Source organism: Oreochromis aureus, linkage group 8, assembly GCF_013358895.1.
Source record: "Oreochromis aureus strain Israel breed Guangdong linkage group 8, ZZ_aureus, whole genome shotgun sequence".
NCBI classification, from domain to species: Eukaryota; Metazoa; Chordata; class Actinopteri; order Cichliformes; family Cichlidae; genus Oreochromis; species Oreochromis aureus.
Window position 1 is genome coordinate 23,852,776 of NC_052949.1, and position 19,832 is coordinate 23,872,607.

General features: G+C 39.6%; 1 protein-coding gene across 1 annotated transcript in view; it reads right to left on the reverse strand.

Annotated features, from left to right (window-relative positions):
* The window catches only part of cacna1g (calcium channel, voltage-dependent, T type, alpha 1G subunit), a 321,041-nt gene that overhangs the window by 134,203 nt on the left and 167,006 nt on the right, over window positions 1–19,832 (reverse strand). Inside the window, exon 6 of the mRNA XM_039616673.1 lies at window positions 2,917–3,076. Coding sequence (XP_039472607.1) covers window positions 2,917–3,076 — 160 coding nt within the window. The remainder of the gene's footprint in view (window positions 1–2,916; window positions 3,077–19,832) is intronic.

A 19,832-nucleotide genomic window follows, 5' to 3' on the forward strand; every position in this document is an offset into this window, starting at 1 on the left:
TAATGAAATGTATTTCCCAGTGCAGTGTAATCCATTATTTTACATTTAAGTGTTATCAAAAAATGCTCAGACAAAAAGTGTTTTTAAGAGATTTTGGCATGTTTGCATGCCATATGTTTAAATTACACTCAGAGTTGGGTTATATTCACTCTGAAAAAACCCAATAAAGTGTAATAATTTAATGAATTTGTGTCAAGGCTGTCAGCATCAGCATCTACATGAATGTTAAAGTTACCCAATAAAATTCATTTATCTGAACTAAACACTAAATCTAATAAAAGACAAGGCCAGGTCAATCATATATAAAATAGACAGACATATGTAGGGTTGTAGAAACAATACTACAAAAGTACTTCAATTAGAAAGAATCCCATATTTTAGTCAAAAATGCAACTATTTTTATTAATAAGAGTAAAACCATGTTTTCTTCTTCTTGAAAAAGTTAGAAAATCTCATACTAAATGAACGGACCTCAAAAAGTGAGGCAAATAAGATAAATAAATTATAAATGATTCCGAAAGAATTATCATCTTAAAAGTAATGCATAAATTTGAGCAGCTGCATGTTGCAAAACAGCCTGGCGAAATATCTCAGGTTAAATATGTGACCTTGAATTTTTCCAAGAAAAAAAAAGTCCAGAGTTGTCTTTCCTCAGGAAATAGTCTTTTTCACATGTATTCAACTGCAGCCTGCATTTATTGTCATAATTGGCGGGACATTTTTGATTTTCCTAATGGTGTTCCTTTTAGACTTTATTATAAACCCAGCACAATTTTAAATGGATCAACTTCAAAATCCCAAAGTCTGCAGGTTTTAAATCCATGCAAAAACTACAGCAGCTGATTCCACTGATTAACACTCGTGCAAACAGATTGGAGTAACTAATCAGTGAAGCTAGCTGTAATTGTGTTTGAAAAACCCAGGGCCAAATACCCAGGGAGAACCCTGTGTGTACTGGATGAGTTGGATATACAAGAGAATTTGCCTGCTATAACACATCTTGGCATATCTGTTGCAGAACACTCGCCTGTCTGGAATAACTGGTGTGTGTCTGGTGACTCTGTAGTATCTGGCTCGTCTGTCAACACACATTCAGCTGGCGGGTTTTATTAATTGCACTGTAGCATCACATGTTTTGTGTGACTACTTATCCACTTATCCACACTCTCTTATTTATATATTCTTAAAAGCTGTTTCCCACTTTGGGATGATCTACAGGAGCACTTATTGCTCTGATGAGCTCAGTATGTTGTTCGGTCGATTTATCGCACCCTGACATGACGCACGGGTCCACTTCAATATTCTTGATCAGACTAATAAAGAGTTACTGTCAACCAAGCTAGCAGCCTGTGCCGAAGCACTAAAATATGTATCAGTGATATGTGTTCAAGAGAAATAGATGCAAGCATTAAAACAGTTATGTTTATGACTTTGGACATTAAAAAATGACTCGGCTTGGGTGCCATTTTTCTATCACAATGATAATGATTTTCCAGGTACGGGAAGAATGTCTAAAAATTGACAATGATGATGAGAAAACGAGAAATAGCATGCATAGCAAAGCCATTATGCATGAACTTCAATTACAGCTGTGAGGAGTTATACATCCAGCAGGGAAAGATGAGGGCAGGAAGATACAGGGAATATGAATAAGTCATTGGTTTCCATGTTCTATATGCCTGGTTCACATGAAGTCTTTCTCATTACTCCCAGGCTTGTCTATCCCATTCATCAATGTGATGGGACTCTATGATCACAGACCTTTTGATTTTAATGCATGACCTAGTTTAGGGTGCTCAGTCAAAGTTAACTCCCCAGATTGACTTCGATCTCCTGCAGAATTATGCTGCAGCAATTGCATCACTTTTCAAGAAAATAATAAATACATAAAGAAATCCTTCCAGTTTGTGGACTTTTGAGTTATTGAGAGAAAGTGGTTAACACAAAACACCTGTGAACCACAGGGTTTAAATCAGCAACACTTACCCCATTTCTTCCACTTCCTACAAATCTAGATGGATAAGAGGTTGGGAAAACTGATGACTGACAGCTCTTTTTTATTGAGTATAAATATCCATTATTAACCTGTTAATAACTGATTATTAATCTGTATCGTTTACAATTTGTTTCCATCATTTTAGAATATTCATTAAACATTTTAGTGTCTTTTGGTGTCAATTTTGTGGATTGAAAAATTAGTTCTATCTATTAAAGATTGAATAGAAGGTGTGGCTATTTGTCTGGGTGAAAACAATTCATTTTTAACAATTAATTATACTACTAGTGTGGCATTTGCATAATAAGAGTTGGTGTTTTTAGTTCTTATTTGTGCTAATGCATGTATTTGAACAATTTTCAGCCTGTAGAAGGAGGATATATCATTACCATTGATGAGAGCATTCTTAGCTAGCTAAAAGGGCTTATTTGGCACTGAAGGTCAAGTAAAATCTAATGCAGGTTGTGGTATTGTTCTCTATAGAGGAATTTAGTACAACTTTAGTACTTAACTGCTGTCTAGCATGCTTTAAATGTCAATGTAGTTTAAGATTTGAATGAATTTTAAATCAATATAATGGAACACAACAGATTAAAAGGTAGTTTTTCTTTCCCACTGTCGCCAAGTGCCTGCACATAGAGAATCGTTTGATTGTTGGTTTTCTCTGCATTATTGTAGGGTCTTTTCCTTTACAACATAAAATGCCATCAGGCGGCCGTTGCTGTGATTTGGCACTATATAAATACAATTGCATTGAATGGAATTTGGACAAGAAAGCACCAAATGTGTCGAACACCTTGAGGGAACCGTTGTTGTGATTTTGTGCTATATAAGTAAAATGTAACTGAATTAAATAGAACTGAATTGAAAATAGACAATGCACACACTAATACAGTAGAAATGCAAAGCATGGTACTCACAAGGAGAAGTTGTCTTCGACGAAGCAGCGGTTTCTGAGCAGGCCAGACCACAGCTGGACGCCCACTATGCCAAATATAAAGAAGACGAAGAAGCACAGCAGCAGTACATTACCCAGCATAGGCAAGGTGTCCAGCAGCAGGGTCACAAGGATACGCATACCTGAGAGAAGAGACAAAGCCAAGGTCAAACATCTGTGCAGCACACAGTAGATCCATGTAGCTGCATTGTGTGGATCAGGTCTGTTCGAATCAAAGCTCTTTTCAGTTAAAAATGTTGCATTTACCTGTTTTAACAGACCTGCAGGGACAAGTGCAAAATTTAGTGTTTTATTCATCTGATGACATGACACACTTCTCAGCAGATGCCGAAGTAGCTTTTTTCAGTTTAATGAAAATGAAACAAAAATGATGAATCACAGAAATAACAGCCTGTTACATGTCATAATCTAGTAAATATAGCCTCTCTGCGCTTTATGTTTTATGCTACCAAAACAGGGCTTATTAAAGGACTGTCAAAACACGGTCATTCATTTTAAGAGATGAAGTACAGTGCTGTGGGTCACTCGTAAACAATATGGGGCCCTTGACAAACAGAAATGATTCAGTGTGTCAGTTTCTCGGGATGAATTTTTTTTGCCAGTAAAAAAGGTTTTCAGGAAATTGAAATGAACAACTGTAGACCGTCATGTATAGCAGAAGTTAATTTTGCCCATACATTTACACAATATATAAAGCACTGCTAATAATGACTTATAAATGGCATGTTGCACTGACAGGACCGATAGCTTTTGTTTTAGTTTTTAGGCTTTTTCCACATTTTGATGTGAAAAACATAAAGAACTGGGATGGAGGTGGGTTGCAAAGTGGCTTGCAGATGTACAGCAATGTTGGGCAAGCTTAAGCAGCCAAAAACTCCTGTTAGATTTTCCATAGAAAGGTATCTTGTCCTGCCTGAACTGACTCTATGCTCAATGAAATTAACATCATGCAGTTTGACACGTACCTAGCTACTGCCTTTTTATTCCACACATTGTTTATGTTTGCTTTTTTTGACACAATCTAATGACTACATTGCCCACAGTACAACTCAAACACAACTTCTTTTCACAGTAGTATCCGATGCTTGTTAAAAAAACACTAACTAGGCATTACAAACACTAATATATAGTGTATACACAATACAGTAAGCCCTAATTGGTCCAACACCAGAATGCCAATGTGACAGTGACAATGTCTTTCCAAATTTAGCGAGATGCCATTTAGAAGTGGTGCAAACCAACAGCATGTATTGATCATCAGTGAAATATGTCAGAGTTTCTGCTGCTGAAAAGTACTGTAAGTGCTATAACCGTCCACGATGACACTGGTGTAGCAAAAATCCAAAGTGACATCCCAGTCACAGTCCCGGACGGCATAAATGCTTAGTAGTTACTATAAACCTGTCATTTCACTGTGTTGGTGTGCTTAGCAACACCCTTTTAAAATAATGTTTAAAAATATATTTGGAGAAGACACAACGGTCCTGAGTCAAACGGAAGTAGTTAGCAGTCTGTGAAAGTACCAGCAGGACTCCTACAGTTTGTTCTGAATTAAAGCCACAGTAAAAGACCTGCTTTATTGCCTTTCATACAGTACATCTCTAAATCTGTCTGCTCTGGACAGTGTTCCCTCAAGTTTCTGACAACACACACACTTCCTACCGCCTACACACTCCCTCTGCTAACTCTGGCTCTGTCCCTCAGATTTTGATTTGATTTTCACATTGATTTTCTCACTAGCTGTATACTATCCAACCATCTGTTCATCTATCTTACCTAACCTTGTTCAGTTCTCTCTTTTTTTGCCAATGTGTAATCACTATTCTCCATCACACTGCTTCAGTTTCCCCTTTTTCCCCTCCGTGTCTTTAGTTCTACCTCTGCCTGCCCATCTCTCTGTCTCTGTCTCTCCTTCTCTGGCTGTGTTTTTGAGTCAGGCGTCAATAATGGGGATCATTTTCCTGATCAGGGGTTTTCTGGGTAATTGGATAGACCGAATCGAAGCCTGCCATTGCAATGGCAGAGCTCATTTGATGGCACCGAGGAACAGAGGGCAGAAGGGAAGGACAATGAGTCAATGGAAAGGGCACCAAATAGGCAGAGGGTGGGAAAACGAGATATATGAAATCAAAGGGTTATCTGGTCCCATTAAAAGAAACCAAGGCACTGAGCTCATTAGTTTATTTGGGGAATGCTTTCAAAAGAGCAGGTGTGGCTTTGATAAAAGAAAAGGTTAAAATTTGTTTACTTGTAGACATCCTGTAAAAACTTTTAAGACACTTTTGTATAATTTTGAATGAAACTGTACCAATATTTAAAACAGCCAAAGAAGACACAAATTCTTAGCAATACAGTTACGGACACTCCAAACAGGCTAATTGAGACACTTTTGAGAATTTTAAGACTTTTAAGTACAAATTGAGTTAAACTGAAGACAAAACATGAAAGAAAATTATTTAAATCTTATTAAGTTTGATCTCAAATTTAATTAAAAACAAACAAGCAAACTATAGATAGATAGATAGATAGATAGATAGATAGATAGATAGATAGATAGATAGATAGATAGATAGATAGATAGATAGATAGATAGATATTCTTAAATAAACTTTAAACATAAACAAAATATAATCTTAAAATAAACTTTAACTTCCCATTACCGTTTTGTGTTGGTTTTTGTATTTAATGACTTTGTGTTTTGTGTTGCCTGAACTTCAGGCCACACCAGCATCCCATCAGTTATTTACTCTCTCAAGTATACAATGCTGCAGTTTCCCTTTGTCAGTATCAGAATATTCATTTCTGGCCAAGCTTTCCTTTCCTCATTCAAATTGTACATAATCTTCATTTTTTTCCTGTGCATTGTACTTTGGTTTTGTCATGTATTAGTTTTTACACGTGCCTTGTTGTCTAAACTGACTTGCCACCTGCGTATGACCACAAATATTTGGTTTTGGATTTGACTCAGCCTCCTGGTAGCAGCCTAGGGTCCTGTTGGCTTTGTTTCAGTTTTGGCACATTATTGCCACCTTTTGAATTGGACTGTGGATTACAGTGTTGTCTGATCCAAAAACGGCATGGATGCAGCTGCATTGTGTGATCTAAATGTGTGTAGAAATTAAAAAAGCATTATTTTGGTCTACAATGCTAAAAGTATTTAAAACCCAAAATATATGAATGTAAGAACATTTTATACTTTTTAAAGACTAGTGCCAGTTTTCAGGACATTTCAGGATGATGAACCATCTTGTTCTTTAATAAGTAATGAATTAATAAAATGTCAACATTTCAGCAAACTCATTTAAAATTTGGGCCAGTAAATTTTAGGTACATAAGAACCTGCAGTGTTTTACCATTAAGAACTGACCACAAAGATAAAAAAAATCAAATCAAAATAAGTCAATTAGTTGATTCAATTTTCAATTCAATTTTATTTATACAGCACCAAACAACAACAACAGTTGCCTCAAGGCGCTTTATATTGTGAAGTAAAAACCCAACAATAATACAAAGAACTCTCCAAATTTCTCTGCTCGCTTTCAATACTTGTAAAGATCCTGAAACCTTAATGTTTTAATCTGAACCTCGGACGAGTGAGATGAGAAGGCTGTCAGGAAGTGGCATAAGTAATAAAAGTTCCCCCAGTTCAGAGTCTATCCCAGCTACCAGAGGGTGAGAGGCGGGATACACCCTGGACAGGTTGTCAGTTCTATCATGTGATGCTATTTATGGGTCCTTAATAACATACTACGACAATGCAGTTTACAAGACAACACATTACTTGTTTACACTCTGCCTGACTCTGCTCGGATCTGGTTGTTATGTTTGTGCCATTCCAAAACTTCCAAACTTTCCTCTAGCAGATAAACTAGTCAACATCAACACTTCCATGATTGAAGGGTGTTTCTTCCATCTCTGCTTTACTTTTTAAATTTTTCTTTATTACCTGTGATGAATGTGGATACCAGTATATTGGCAAACAGCTAACATTAAGTTATAATATTGAGAAAGTTAGAATATTTCTCTGTTGAGAAATCAGTTGGGCTCTACTTCAAAATATTAAAGGGTAATCAGAAAAAATGAGCAATTTCCAAGTTAAAATCCCATCAGCTGTGTTAGGAGCAAAAAAATGGGAATATGAGATGAAATGAAAAACAAATTCATGAATCAAAGTGGGTTTCACTTGACATCTTCATGGGTTTTTTTTAAATATACATATATAAGGAATACTTTAAAGTGTGATTTGGAGGAGATCCACTGTCAGAATACAGAGTGAAGTCTTTGCTTGTGTCCATATCCACTGAAATCTCCTCTGGTCTGGAGTGAAAGTGCATGCATTTACCATTCCTGTGTTAAAGTCAGTGAAATTTCATCCTTTTCATGTTTAGACTACTGTACCATCTGAGAGTGACACAACAAACTGCATCAGAAACTTTTCATATCTTCAGCTCTGAGTTTGTTTTTCGTTTCAGTTTTTTTTGTTTAATCGGGTGCACACTGACAGATTTTTTTTTTCCGTGTTAACAGATGGGAGGAAAACCAAGAAGGAGTTTGCGGACTTTCTCAGATCTGGAGAACAAAATGAGCCACAGCCCGTCAGGAGAGGCAGGGGGAGAGATGAAGGGAGGAGAGGAGCAAAGGTAAGGGACGAGAGAATGAGTGACAGTGCTGAGCATTTGCAGGATAACGTGCGTGTTTGGATTCTGTCTTTCGCAGACATCCGAGAAAAATCCAGGAGCTGTGAAATCCAGCTAAAATTGAAAAGTGACACCAGTGAAAGCCTGGAAACTTGAATGGTACTTGAAAAGCACGGTTCAGTTTGTGTAATAGCTGCCACATTACGCACTGGACGCGGTAGCAGCATAAATAGCATTTACCATCACGGCACAAGATGAGAGGCGTAAAGAAATTATCTTCGATTCTCCAGTCATTGTGCAAGTTATTAAACACTGCTCTGCAGGGCTGTTTACAAGAGAAACATCCTGTCATGATTCAAGGGAAGCAATCCAGTGCAGGGAGTTATGTAAAAATGAAGGCATGACTCACTGCCTGTGGCCATTTGTAGCCGCTTGCCCTTTGGTGGGAGACACCTTCATCACGACTGCCCTGAACTGCAAAAATATACGGATTCATTCAGAGGTGTGAGGGCCCATACGCTCTGAGAGACCCGAGTCAAAAGGTAAATCTACCCTGTGTTTGGTCATTGCACACACGCGCACACACACACACACACACACACACACACACACACACACACACAGAGTGCACATTAAGCAGCGACTCCTTCACGTGATCGCTCTCAGAGAGTAATGTGCTGAGCTGTGACGATGCTGCTTAGCTGTGCCTGAGTTAGCAACAGCAGCTGGGATTAGTGTCCAGACAATGACGGGCTTCAGTACTACACATCTGCATCTGAGATTTCTATAACTGACACAGCTCAGCCTTACACACCCACAAGACTTGTTATCATCATTATTTTAACAGACCGTGGGATTCTGTGAAGTGGATAAATGTGTGAAAGTATAATGGTTACAATACTGAAAAATGCTGGAAGATAAATATTAATAATGTTAAAAACAAAAACTTAATGTTTTCATTTTGAAATGCCCCCATTTACATTTAGAGTCATCATGTGGAAATATGTTTGTAAAGCACACACATGCGCACACAAATAAAAACATTATTACAATTATTTACTTAACTACTTCAAATTACATTGTCCTGCAGATTTGCAGGTAGGTTGTCCAAATGGTGTTGCCCTGAATTTAATTTATGTAATCACAATGAGTTAAAAAGTGGAATATTTTTTAAAAATATATTCAACTTTCTATCTTTTTAAAAGTCCAGTACTGTTAACATCATACCAGGACAGGTATGAAAAGGTAATGTAGTTAGAACTGAACATTTTGCACTGAGACTGATAAGTAATATTAGCTAAAAAGTGTCAATAACTTCAATGAGTGGAAACAAAACTAGCCTAGTAGTGAGTTTTAATCAATCAACTGTTGCTAACATGACAAGCTACATAGCTGACCAAACAATCATCCAGCAATCAAAAGTGGCTATATTTGTCAGAAGCCAGGCAGTCTCAGTTATGATGCATTAAATATGTAATATATAGCAGTGCTTTTGTTTGATTGTTATTTAGTTTTTTTGCATATTCATATAATCTACTGTATAATTGTACTTGCTTGTGCTGCATTCACAGTGAGGCTCATTATTTCTAAATGTTTCTTGGAGTTATGAAAGAGCTACGTGAACTCGGTTATTTCAATTGGAGAGAAAAAAAGCATCAAAAGACAAAAAGAAGGACGTACCCATCATGATGTCACTGGTTTCTAAACACTGCATTTTGAAGTCAGTGTTTTGGCACCTAGTTAGAAAGCATGTGTTCTCAATTCTCCAAATGGCACAAGAGTAAAATAAAATCAACTTAAATAAAGAAAACTTTATCTGTATCTTTCAAAATTATGTTTGGGGACTTGTTTTAAGAGCTAGCTTCAAGCGGTCACGAGGGGAACTGCACCTCAGGCACTTTGGGTTCTCACATACAGTGAGAATGCAACACATTACAACACATTCATCACATTAACCATCTTAGAATTGCTGCAGTCACCGGTAAATATATTAATGTTATTCAAGTACGGTATATGAAGGATTTTTCTTTTCTTTCCTTTTTTTTAATATGCTCTAAATATGTCCAGAGTATGATCAAAACCAGAAAAGTCTCAGAGCTGGTACGGCTGTAATGGCTGAACATTAAAGAAGTCAGCTTTGAGCGATTGATATTTGGAACAGGCGTGATGGCAGTTAGGAAACAATTTAGCCAGAAGTAAGACGACATAAAGTATTTGAAGTGGCAACCGTTTGTTTTGCAGAGTACTATTGTGAGAGCAGTATAAATCAGGGCATTAAACAATACATCGTCTGGATCAGAGCCATTCATGAGAATAACTTGTTAAACAGTGACAGACGCGAGCATGAATCTCTTAAGAAGAACCTCTGTTTATGTCCGAGGTAAGACAATCAATCCACTGAGCCTCTCCCGACCTCTACAGTGTGCTCATTCCAAGTGATCGACATTTCATATTCAATAACAATCATCTCCTCCTCCGCCTGTGTGCCCTCTCCAACCTCGCCGTGGGCGGCCACTCCATTCCAACACGGCTGGCAGGCGGGTTGCTGCGTGTGATCGGGGGAGCCATCTGTTAGCAGGCAGATTAGGTCTGCTTCCTCTGCTCTCCTGTCCAGGTCCAGCTCCGGCCCAGCCAGCTTTGTAATCTGTGTACTGTGAACTAATGGGCTTTCGGAGTCGAGGGGCAGCGTGCACCTGCGTCTCTTCTTATTTGCTCCGAGTGGACGGCAACAAGCTCACTGTAAGCGACTCCAGACAGAGATGACTGCATGTCCCCAAAATGAAAATAATCCTCTGTGTAAGTGAGTCATGAGACTCAAAGCCAGAGTCCATGTGGAAAAAAATGAAACCCGATGAAGAGAACAGGCTTAGAACTGAACTTTTGTAATCACCGGAATTTTATTTTTTGTATTGACCAGTGGATACAAAATTATGAGAAACAGACACTGAAAAAAATCTAAATGAGTTTACTCACATAGTTTTATGCTTATGATTATTCCTACATACTGAGTCAGACTGATCCATTTTTCCCACAACTGGCCTTCCATACAAACAAACCCACAGTGGCATAGCTGTGCAAATGCAGATAAACAAATCCCTAAATTAAAGATACACAATTTATATGAGTGCGTGAGGGCAATTTCTCCTTCCACACACAAACACACACACACACACTATATATATGTATATATACATATATAAACACACTAATCAGGCATAACATTGTGACCACTGGCAGGTTAAATGAATAACACTGATTATCGTTTCATCTTTTCATCTTGGCACCTGTTAGCGAGTGATGTATAATAGGAACCAGGCGAGCAAGCAGGAAAGATTAATATTTGAGCGAGTTTGACATGGGCCAAAATTTGATGGTTTGTAGGGTGTTCCTGGTCAAAGTGGTCAAAGGAAGAAACCGCAGCCAATTCTCACTGATGCACAGGGGTGAGTGAAGGCTTTCCAACAGAAAAGCTACTGTAGCTGAGCGTGTCAGTGCATCACAGGTTGTTGTGTACAGGGCTGCTGGTCACATACCAGTCAGGGTGACCATACTGACTCCTGTCCACAATGGGCACGTGAGCTGGACTGGACAGAACCAGACTACCAAGCAATGGAAGAAAGTAGCCTGCTTGGATGAATCATGTTTCCGAGATGTTACTTTGACATGTACCACCAGCTAAGCATTGTTGACCACATACACCCTTTCATGGAAACAGTATACCACGATGGCTGTGACCTCTTTCAGCAGGATAATGCTCCCAGCTGCAAAGCAGAAATGGCTCAAGAATGGTTTGAGGTATTGATTGGACTCAGATCTCAGCCCTCAGCTGAGATCAGCTCTCAGCTCTCAGATAAATGATGCCCTAGACTCCATCATTCACTCAAACAAATGATGACTTAAAAAGGAACATTTTTCCACCTTTTTACACATCTACTTGTTCACTTGCACTTACCTCTGCATCAACTCAAATCTCTTTGACAAAACACAGCTGTGGGGTGATGATTGTGCGTGCTTTCGTCTTCTGCTTATCTGGGAATATTCCAGCTGATCAAAGACCTGAACTTCAAGCCTTAAGAAACTGTGGCAGCTTAAAACCTTGAAAATGACTTGGGACCGAAAAGTCAAGTAAAACACAATCTCTTCCGTCTTTAGGCGAGGAAATATCACTTGCACGCCAACAGCTGCTGGGGGTGTTCTTGTCATAATAAGATTCGACTAAAAAGAGCTTTTTGTTTTTTACAGCAAAAGATTGACAGCGGAGAGCAAGGATTACGCTGCGACATTCTTTACTTTCATCCTCTGGCAAACAACTTCCTCTTCTGAACTCTTTCTAACCTTATCAGCGTGTTATTACTTCAGCTCTCCTCTTTAAACAAGGAGCCCCCCGGATCAAACCCGTCCCCTGACTCCTCCAGGCTCTCCCTCTTGTATTTACATCGCAATAAAACAGCAGAAGTCAGGGGGTGACTTAGGCCTTTCTATAAAACCCTTCTCCCAACATCTTAGGGAAGAATAGACGCTAGGATGTTCTTGTGAGCTCTTTAATTACAGTACTGTGGCTTGGCAAACAATGTGCCATAGGAGGAGGGTGAGGAGGAGGATGAGGAGGAGGAGGAGGCATGATCATGCTGGGAGCTGCGAGGTTGATAATGTTCCTGTGTTGCTGTTGCCTTTAGGGCGTATCTGGGTGGAAGTACAAGACAGTGTGCATGAACCTGGTGCAGCTCAAACACCAAGCCTAACAGAGCGTGGAGAACAGGATGAAACACTACGTATTATTGATGCATGGGTAGAAATAACAGCTTGCATGTGCATGCACTGCAGGTCCGCGAGTGTGTGAGAAAGTGAGGAAAATGTGTACGAGCTCTACTTGTGCATATGTGTGGGCTAGTTTGATAAGGCTCTGGGGAAAGGGCACATGAGGCAGCTCAACAATCAGCAAGTGCCTGAGGGCTATTAATCAGTCTCATTAAGACAGGGATGGGTAAGAGTGTGTGCTTGTGTGTCTTGTGATAATCACCTATTGACTGCTGCCTCCAGCTTATCAATCACTCAAATGTGGCGTACTCGCAGCAGCCAAAAGTTTCATCGAGACTCACCGAGTCTGGGAGGAATGCAAAAGTTTTATCTTGTTACGTCTGCTCATTTGCAAGCCTGAGGCATGAAACCACCTTTGCCCTCCAACCTGACGCAATCTATTCGGTTTCTTAAGTTACCCATGAATTATTGCCTCATTTAAAGACATAATCGGATGAACTAAGCTTTGGCAAAAGTTCAGTAAGATCAACACATTCTCATTCCTAACTTATCTTCATTTAACGCACTGAGTGCATATTTAATGTTAGCTTGCAATATGCAGGGTAGTCCTCCAGAATACTGTCTGCTAGATGAGGAAGTATAAAAAACAAAATCACGTCCACGTTAGGAGGGATGGCAGCAAGTTTGACTTTTAGTTTTCAGATAGTGTTTAGGGTAGGTTTAATCAAAACAACTTGATTGGGTTTAATAAAAGCTTATGATTAAAATAGGAACAGAGTAAAACTCAAATACTGCTCCTACAGTAAATTTAAGAATGGTTTCTGTAAAGTACAAACCTCGGACGGTACCTGTAACTTGTCTCATCATGTTTTTGCCATTTTTTTGTTGCTGTTGTTCTCAGTTCTCCAGAGAAGTAGTAATTACAACAATATTGGGAATGAATAATTATGTTTATGCGCATTTAAGGTTAAGTGGCTTAATTCCAGGTTAATAAGAATACATTTATTTCTTGGAGGATGCACTAATCAGTGTATATTTATGTGTACCACATTGTGTTTGTCTATTAAATAACCTCAAAAGACTATTCACAGTACCTTTACATTTATTATGATATTATCAAAAGGTCTGTGTCCATTTGTGACATAAAATAGGGCTAATACATGACTTTGGGTCACCTGGGTTACGTCACTGGTCCTAAAAATGCGTCTCATAAAGACAAAAAGTATATATGGGGATTCTGATCATAATATCCAGAAACCCAAATGTCCTATGATGCAAACCTTAAATGCCTTTGTCTGTCAGTTCCCACACCTTTTTTGTTCCCATACTTTTTAAAACGCACGTTTAAATTCATAGTGTCCCGATGGTATCACCACTAGGTATTTTCTCTGACTTCCTCTGCAGCTACAATCACTTTCAAAGGCTATGTAGTACGCTACATGTCTACTAAACTGTCATGTATTCATAAACCCAGTGGAGTTCCTCTTTAATCCCAGCAGCTGCTGTTTGGAATTAAGAACTTGCCGATAACCACGGTGGGAAAATTCATTAAAACTCGCCATCAACCAAATAAGGAATTACAATTTCGGTTGGCGGGTAAGTCTACTAAGAACTTTGGTAGATGAGAATCCATCATGCTGGATTCCTTTTCTATTCTGAAAATACTGCGTGTTGCATAGTAAAATAAGTGTGAACTAAAGCCTGAGGATAAAAAAGGATTTTTTTTTTCCCCTTCCCTGCATATAACAATGGCACCTTTACGCCTATAAACACAAGGCAGGAAAAATTACATTTCAGCATTCTAAAGTTAGTATTCTAGCTTTCAGTGCCTCAAGGACTGTAACTAAAACCTATTAATGCAGCTCTCTTCAATTTGAATTTTGTAGCAGCTGAATCAAGGATACAACAGTAGCATTAGGTGATAATATATATTTAAATATTAAAGAATGTGGTTATTAAATACTTACTAGAAGCACCTTTTGCTTTGAATATCAAGAAAAAATGAGATATTTTCAGTATATCCACAGATACAGTATCTACAGCAGACCTTATTTGTACTAGATATTTTGTTAAACTCCATGTAAAGAATTTTAGACAAAAAAAAAAAAAAAAATTCATTCTTGAAGAAAGCCGGGGATGCTCCTCTGTCACCCAAGAAAACACTGTATTCTGGACACAGGAGCACCCAGTAACTCCCTTTGAATACTACACAGAGGTATGTCACTGGCTGTCATGTCTGCCTTGATTTAGCCAATGACAGGCTGGTACAAGGTCCCTGCGGACTGGTACTGGACGTGAGGGTAATATCCAATCAGATGGCAGACGGTGGGTGGTGATATGGTGGTGACACAGTCTGGGATTTTTGTGTTTTTGTTGGCAGCCAGCGGATGGAGCCTGCGAAATGTATCTGTCACTTCCACTGGCAGGACTGCCATGTTAGCGCATCAATCATTGCCAGAGTGCCGGACGTGGACACCGGCCCAGGAACAATGTGCTCGTTAACGGGAGTGTGAAGATGTGTGTGTGTGTTTTAAGATGAGCGTCAGCCTTCTGTTCCAATATGGACTCAAGGTAAGACAAAGAAAAAAGTGCAAAAAGACCTGCGAGGGACTCCGGATAACAACAAGGAGGAATGTGAACTCTTAACAGTTTATACATTTGCTGAGCCAGGTTCAGATGACTTACATTCTTGGCAGCAGTGGACCAATAGCAACAAGAAATTTAAATACAAGGCTGGTGATGGAAAGTTTTTACCATATTAGCAAAAAGTGCTGACCTGTAAGCGCTTGCGTATAAGCCATTTATCTACACGATCCATCAGCTGAGGTGTGCAGCCACGTGTCACCTGCAGCTTTAGTTACATTTACATTTTTGATATATTGAACTACACAACTGACAATTAAAACTAGAGAGTCATCACAGATAGATGGGTAGATAAACAGATAGCTCTATTGAGTATAGTGATCCATTTCCCTTGTTCTCCAGTAGCAGAGATATACCCATCCATACTGAATACTGATGACAGTATTGGTGATTTGAAACTTTTCTGGTGCTAAATAAAATACCTTTTCCTACACAACACCTACATTGCATAGAGCTGATGCTCATTGCATTAGAGTAATTGCTGTTAATGTGCCACATGGCTCTCTTTCAACCTGTGGAGTGGTCAGCTGCTCTACACCTGAGCCCAGAATGCTGGCTAATCACTTAGAAACATGAGCATTTAATGTTCATGCATAAGCAGCTCTTAAGCCCAATTCACACTGGATTTGAATAACCCCAGGTTGATTGCAACATATTCACACCATGTTAACAGATTTACTGAGGAAACTCTCTATATAATGCTAATTGTGAGGCACAGATGGAACAGCGGAAATACACTGGCCTAGATGCATCTCTGTGCACACAGTGGACGAAAGCGAGACACCAGGGAATTTATTTCCCGCCAAAACTCCATCTTGAAGCAAATCATGCCACTCGGGCTCCAGGCACTCGTATTTCAGCGGTTGTTTTCAAGCACTAAATTAATTTGAATTTCGGTGGTCACCAGGACACTAAAATTGCAAATATTGAATCAACAGTCAAGTTGAGTATAAATCGCCATAGAAAGGTTATTAGTTTGATAGAAGATAATGTTCTAAAAAGCCTTTTTTTCCCTCTTGGTAGATATTTTTCCCCAACTTAACTTGATACATCTCTCTTTTGTCTCTGAGAGCACTGAATCACCGTTAACTTCATTGATTTAAAGTACTGTCCATAGGTCTTAAGTCACCCATTATTTCTTTGTGTTTCGTTAGGCAAGTGGGAAATAGATTGGAATTTACTGAAATGCCTGAGTTTGTACAACCCAAGTTTGCAAGTCAATATTTAGTATGACCATCTTTGTAGCTCAACACAGCCTGAACTCTCTGATCCAAGTTTTCCTTCAATTTCTTTAAGTAGACTGCAGGAATAGTTCTCCGGGCTTCCTGAAGCTTTTGAACAATGGCTTCTTGACAGCCACCCTTCTACTGAGACCAGTTCTGATGACGCCTCACCGAACAGTAGGTGGCTCAACTGAAGTCCCATTTGCATCTCTGAGATCCCGTGTCAGGTCTTTGATGGATTTGTTCCTATTTCTTATGGAAATGACTTTCAGATACCGTTCATCTTTTATAGATAGTTTTTCAGGCTTGCCACTTCTTCTTTTGTGCCCCAGAAAAAGAAGGGCAATTTCCTCAAATTTCTAAAAACACACTATATTCCATGCTGAGATATACTGTACCAAGTTTTCAGCTAATAGCTCTTTGGTAATCACCTTGTTGGTGTAAGAACACTATTTCATGCCTGTCCAACTGTGTTATCTTTGGCATTTTTCATAGATTCAGCTAAAGAAATGGGAGCAAATTGTGTTGCTTCTAGCAACAAAGTGCCTGCAGATGCTATTTCAAATGGGTTCGCTGCTAAGTTGTTTATTATGTATAGACACAAAAATGATTCATCCCTTAAGTAAGGTGCCATTTTATACTTTAGTGATTCTTAGGTAAGTGTTAAGTGACTTATAATAAAATAATTGCCTGCCAATAAGTCAAATATACCACTCGTCCCCCCTCCCAAATAAGGTAGTAAAATCAGTACAAAATATCAGATACCATATTTAGATAACATATTTGGTGTTGGTGTCTGCTTTGGTGTTAATGAAATTAGCACCAATCCCCAAAATATGAATGATTTCACAGGTTAAGGCAAATAAAATTTCTCCCTCATCTTTTCTGACTGCTGTTTTACTAATTTTGCATTTGGCTATGGTCACTGTCACTACTGGTAACATGAGGAGATACTGGGACCCTGCAGGGGTTGCATAGGTAGTCCAACTCCTCCAGGGTGGCATATCAATACATGCTATTGGCAGGTTTCCTATGTTTCCCAGCACAGTCTCAATAGCATGAAACATATTCCAGGAGAGAGACAGTTACTCTTGGAGAGCTGGACAAGTCCTTAACCCATCAGCAGGACTGGTATCTATTCTTTTGTAAAAAAGAATAGATACAAAAATGTTCTCCAGCAGGTCATTGGTGTAAATAATCAGAAAAAGACTTCAAGAGGGTGGCTCGAGGGCCCTACATTCTCTAGTGGGACCTTTGCTTGCTATTCGGCATCACATATATCCTGATTGGCATTTGTGATAGAATATCAGAAATAGCAGGTCCAACACTGGCACCATGTGTTGGACCTGTCACATGTGCTCACCCAGAGCACATGTGACAGACATGAAAGGGTCTGGAGAAGCCATGAACAACATTATGCTGCCTGTAACGTTAGTCACAGTGAGCAGTTTGGTGGTAGGTCAGTGATGGTCTGCCATTAGATATCAGAATAAAATCCCTGCACCAACTGTCAGGTCTGATGCTAGGGCAGTGGGTCCTGGCTTCCTCCTGGTTCATGACTGTACTCGTCCTCATGTGGCAAGAGTACGCAGGCAGCTCCTGGAGGATGAAGGAACTGATACCATTAACCTGCCCCACACTCACCTGACCTACATCTAAGAGAATACTCCCGAGACATTATTCAGTCCATCTGAAGCCACCAGGCTGCACCTCAAACTATCCACGAACTCATTGATGCCCTGGTCCAGATCTGGGGGGTTCCCCATGAATGTCATCTCGTTAGGAACATTCCCCGACATTGCCAGGCATTCAAACAAGCAGGTGGTGGCCATACAAACTACTGAGTACCATTTTCAGTTGATGCATTGAAATTCCAGCAGAACTGACCGGCCTGCTTCATCATATTTGCGCTTTGATTTTCAGGGTGTCTTTGACTTCAGCCTTAATGATAACACCCATCTCCATCAAACAGTTTGGTATCCTTTCACTCCTAACACCTTACCCAGTCTCTATAAGTATTGATATCCAGCATGATCTGATGACTTTTCCAAGTATTTCTTTAATACTCTTGAGCACTGTATATCAATAATAAATTTTATAATTAATTATGTGGACAGAGCTGCTTTTGCATGTATGACTCAAAGCCGCATCACCGCTTTCAAAATGTGGCAAATGCGCCAATTAGGCAAGTCAAATTCTTTTATCAACTTGGTGAACTTTCAAATGTCAAACTGCAGCTTTGGCCTTTGTATCACTGTAGACTAATGAAACAGGGGAAAAACAGAAATGGGAAAAAGCCTCATACTCTAAAACCTGTCTATCATCTAGGACATGAATGGCCAACATCGAAAAACTGGAGAACCCACGTTTTCAGATTCAGTTCAGTTTACCTCCAAATAGCCCGAACTACACAACAAACATCCCCACCCAGGGTCATGATGAACGCTGCAAGTTTCTCCACAGGATCTGATTGGACTGCAAAAAAGCTAAAAGAGGGGCAGAAGACAGATAGAAGCCACACCAAAGGCACCCCCCACCACCCTCCCCATCACTACCACCAGTGCAAATCTATCCAATGACATTTTCCCCACAGGGCCAGAATCAGACCAAATCATCCACACATGAATGCCACTATTAGTTCCGTGATTAGGGTGAGGGATGGTTGGATGCCTAATGAGCGAGTCAGTGTGAGTAACTGTGCACTCTCTTAGTGTGTGTGTGCTGCATATGTGGGGTAATGAGCAAGGGTGAACCCCCTGCAACGGCTTTGATTGACAAGAGATCGAGATTATACAAGGGGCTTAAGAGTGTCATCGGCTGGGGGAATGGGAGAGGAAGGGGGTTGATATCCCATTCATGCACCCACATGGGGTATAAACACCTGCACGCACACACATATGCTCACACACATTGCGATGAAACGATTCTGAGAGAAGCCAATGACATAATTAGGATCTGTATCTAAAATGAAAGCATTGCAGGTGCTGATATCAAGTTAAGAAGGAAGGCACCAAGTGGACTGCTGGGGTACTATAGAAATCCTTATGATTTATTTAAACCTTAATGTGTGCACTGGAAATTCAATCTGCACTGATTAAACAGTAATGAAGACCGATGGAATAGAAGGGGAAGGGAACAGGGGGCACTCTTTCTGGGGGAGGGTGTGAGAGTAAGTATGAGATGGGCGAGGATGCGAGACAGGGCGAGTGACTGAGGGATTCGTGGAGGGTAATGAACAAGTGTGACAGTCAGTCTGTGAGTGTCGCTATGAACTACGGTCCTTTAATAAAAGTTGGTGAATTGGAAAATTGCTTATAAATCTGTCAGAGACCAAAACTGACTGGATGGGGAGAATACAAAAACACAGAGACGCTGAAGGTGTCCAACCGTGGATCAACTTGCCTCTGACCTACATACTGCCATTGTGAAAGATCTGAACCTGCATGACCAACAATTATAGCAAGCACCATTACAGGCAAATAGACCAAATATAAGATATAAGATAAGGTAAAATCATATGGCTAATATCTTTGGCTATCAAACCTAGTTCATCACGAGAACCAAAATATTGCTTGCTGGCCATTGGGAAGTCACTGAATGTCAGTTTTTGGATGTGC